General features: G+C 33.8%; 1 protein-coding gene across 1 annotated transcript; it reads right to left on the reverse strand.

The window, feature by feature from the left end:
- Positions 1–2,690: 2,690 nt before the first annotated feature.
- Positions 2,691–3,599, reverse strand: LOC308503462 (ubiquitin-conjugating enzyme E2 D3-like; the record flags this gene model as incomplete). Its single annotated transcript, XM_081062738.1, has 1 exon — positions 2,691–3,599. One exon carries the CDS (start codon positions 3,597–3,599, stop codon positions 3,279–3,281), a length of 321 nt encoding a protein of 106 aa, XP_080918864.1. The 3' UTR covers positions 2,691–3,278.
- Positions 3,600–4,077: the final 478 nt, after the last annotated feature.

Genomic DNA, 4,077 nt, shown 5'->3' on the forward strand with positions numbered 1-4,077 from the left:
AAGAAAAGACATATCCCTCTCTTTCTCACTGTCAACTCTGCCCTCCAAAAAAAAAAATCAGCACTATAAATAACAAATTATCTTTACTCACAGGACTAGATGAATGCTATTTAGGAAGACTTTTATGACAAAATGTGGCTAACCAGTAGAGGGGGCATGAGCTTCAAATGGGTGTTCTTTAAAGAAATAAGAAACCAGAAAGAAGAGTGCTGGGATTTGGGCACAAAGTAGAATAAATTATGTGTAGACCAAATTTACAACCACTAAAAAGATTTTGCGAACATTCTCTTTATACCTTTCCATTCTTGCGTGGCACACGAAAAAGGAACATTATGCAGACTAAGGAAATGAATAACTCTTGATCCAATTGTGTATGGCATTTCTTACTTGAGCTTTCTTGCATTCAAATTTTTATTACTCAATATGATATGTGACTTCATTTTAACACAACTTTTCCATTATTACATGCATGTACAAATTCCTCAATTTGTCATGGCATACTTGTGCGGCAAAATACGTAAATGTGAAGTGAACTCTTACTGTCACATATTTAGAGATTGTTATCCTCAGCAGAACAACAGCTCTTGGTTGGTATCCTAGAGTCAAACAGATGAGACTTCAAATTCTAGATTGTACCACGTGCAAGCTTTGTGGACTCGAGCAAGTTTACAGAGTCATCTGTAAAAAGGGGTTATAGTAGTAACCAAAAATAGGATTGTTGTGTGGATTAATGATGACTAATAATAAAAGCAAAACATGGTGAGGAAGTTGATGTTGTCTTTTGTTTCCCACTCTCAAGTGCACAGAGTTGGATTATCTTGATTTATGACACTCTCATCATTGGCCTACGTATGACCCACTTTGTTTTTATTTATACATATTACGTAGTTATTTGTGTGTTTGTTTCTTATTATTAATAATATAAATACTTGTGAACCAACCACCAAACATAAAAATTAGAACATTAATAATCATTTACACCACCTATGGGCTCTCCCCAATCCATTCCTCTATTTCCCCTTCCTTGAATCTTTTTATTGTTTTCAAAAAGAACAGGTTTTAATGTGGCTATATGGATACACCAGAAACTGAAACACATAAAGCAATCTTCATCTGAATTTATCAAAAACAAAAATATAAAATAATATCAACAAAAATGTCCACTTATTTTGGAAACATATTACAATGTAAAACCAAAATTCTTACTCTGACAGCACCTTGGTTATAAGATTGTTAGAATAGTGCCAACTATTTACTTTTTAGTAATCAGATACTCTAAGGCATATTACTAATGACAAATCATTTTTAATATTCAGCAGTATATATATAGGAGGAAACAGAAATAAAAGAATATAGAAAACAGTATTTTGAAAATGGGACATTTTATGAAAGACTAGTAAACAGAGTAGATTTCAAAGTTTTTGACTTTTCTAGTGTGCTACCAGTCTTTCTGAATTTTCGTTGTTTTTTACAAATCTATACAGGTCACTTTACATAATTTCTAACATAAATGCTTGTGGTGTTATAAACTTTGGGTCAAATAGCATAGTTTGCTCTGCCCCCCCCTCTTTTTTTTTTTACTTTTTGCTATGACAAGTTTATTAGTATTGGCAAAGACAGACATTAAAGCATTTAAATGCTTATACTGTATATATTACATACAGTCACAAATAATTTAAAATTATGTTTGAGGACATAACTTTTTAAATTGTTTTTCATTTTTCAATTACAGTTGACATACAATATTGTATTAGTTTCAGGTGTACAAATAGTGATTAGACATTTATATAACTCACAAAGTGATTACCCTGATAAATCTAGTACCTATCTGGCACCATACATAGTTATTACAATATTATTGACTATATTCTCTATACTGTAATTTACATCTCCGTGACTATTTTGTAATTACCAATTTGTACTTCTTACTCCCTTCCCCTTTTTCACCCATCCCCTCAATCCCCACCCCACCCCCCATCTGGTAACTATCAGTTTGTTCCCTGTATCTATGAGTTTGCTTGTTTGTTCATTTATTTTGTTCTTTAGATTCTACATATAAGTAAAGTCATATGGCACTTGTCTTTCTCTGTCTGACTTGCTCCACTCAGCACAATAGTCTCTAGAGCCATCCATGTTGCTGCAAATGGCAAGATTTTGTTCATTTTTTATGGCTGAGTAATATTCCATTGCATACTATATGTACCACCTTTCTTTATCCATTCACCCATAGATGGACACCCAGGTTGCCTCTATATCTTGGCCATTGTAAATAATGCTGTAACAAACACATGGAAGTACATGTCCCTTTAAATTCGTGATTTTTGGGATTTCTTCAGATAAATACCCAGAAGTGGAATTACTGGGACCTTCTGTTTCTCATTATAGCATTTGTTTTAAAGTCTATTTTATCTGGTATAAGTATTGCTACTCCAACATTTTTTTTTGTTTGTTTGTTTTTGGTTTATGCAACTTTATTGAAGAAAAATAAATCAAATACTAGCAGAGCTATTAGTTGATCACTCATCCATTGACAACTTGCATCATTTATTCAGTGCTATATTAAACAGTGTATTGGAAGATAGATTAACTAATAGCTCCAAGCCTCCTAACAATTTAAATGAAAATTACAAAATGTTTGAGACCCTATTTTGGAATACAAAGGGTGTTTGACTTCCAATTTCCATTCTCTGTAGAACAAGAACAGGTCATTCCTTTATTGACATGCATAAAATACATCACATTTTCTGTTCTGCTGATGCTATAAATTCAATACCAATTCTCCAGCCACATCAGTTATGAGCATAAAGTATATCATGTAACCTCAGATCTCTAACAGTGGAAGGCTTAAACAAGAATGGATGCTGTTTGAATAATGCGGCTTCCTTTGATGTGACAACTGAGCATCCATCTCCCTCCCCCTCTGGTGATTTCTTCAGCATGTTAGAGCAGTGAGGAATGGTTTTAGTCTCATAACCAAGTCAGAGTGAAGACATTGGCCACATAATACACATGCTCCATTTTTTTTAAAAATTCTGAATCTTGGGCAACTGTTCTCTTGTAACTACTTTACAGTTTCTAAAAGCAGTTATTGTCCAAAGCTGGAAGAACTTAAGTCTTCTCAGATGAGCATGTGAATGAATGGAGGGAGGTAAACAAAAAATAAAATTAAAAAAGATGAGGTCTGATAGGGGAGCAGCCGGATAAGAAAATCAAAAAAGGAACAGTAATTTAAAGTTTATTCCAGCTATAATGCAGGTTATTCTGACTTTAAGGTAGCATCACATGGCATACTTCTGAGTCCATTCCCGAGATATTCTGTTGTACTTATCTCTGTCTGTTTTATAGATCCGTGCGATCTCTGGCACTAGGGGGTCATCTGGGTTTGGATCACATAGCAGTGAACAAATGGATAAAAGAACTTTAGAAATAGTTAAAGCAGGAGACCATTGTGACCTTAGAATATCGAGACAAATGCTGCCATTACTGTTAATATTTGGATGATAAATTCTTGTTGTAAATGCAACCTTAGGTGGTTTGAAGGCTACTCCAACATTTTTGTTGTTGTTTCCATTTGCATGAAATATCTTTTTCCATCCCATTACTTTCAGTCTATGTGTGTCTTTCGATCTGACGTGGGTCTCTTATAGGTAACATATGTATGGGTCATTCAGCCACCCTATGTCTATTGATCGGAGCATACATTTACATTTAAAGTGATTTTTGATAGGAACATAGTTATAGTCATTTTATTATTCATAGTTTTGATCTTCTTTTGTTTGTTTGTTTTCCCACTTCTTAAAGAAGTCCCTTTAACATTTCTTGTAATACTGGCTTGGTGGTAACAAATGCCTTTGGCTTTTTCTTGTCTGGGGAAGCTCTTTCTCTCTCCTTCAATTTAAAATGATAGTTATGCTGGGTAGAGTAGTCTTGGTTATGGACCCTTGTTTCTCATGACTTTGAATATGGTGTAGAATATTGTGTAGTCTATTATAGACATACTTTCTCATTTTGTTTTTTTGGTTTTTGCCAGTTTTTGAAAGACAACACCAAACTTTCTCCAGGTATTTATCTTTACTT

This window comes from Rhinolophus hipposideros (genome assembly GCF_964194185.1).
Source record: "Rhinolophus hipposideros genome assembly, chromosome: 10".
In the NCBI taxonomy this organism is placed as follows: domain Eukaryota; kingdom Metazoa; phylum Chordata; class Mammalia; order Chiroptera; family Rhinolophidae; genus Rhinolophus; species Rhinolophus hipposideros.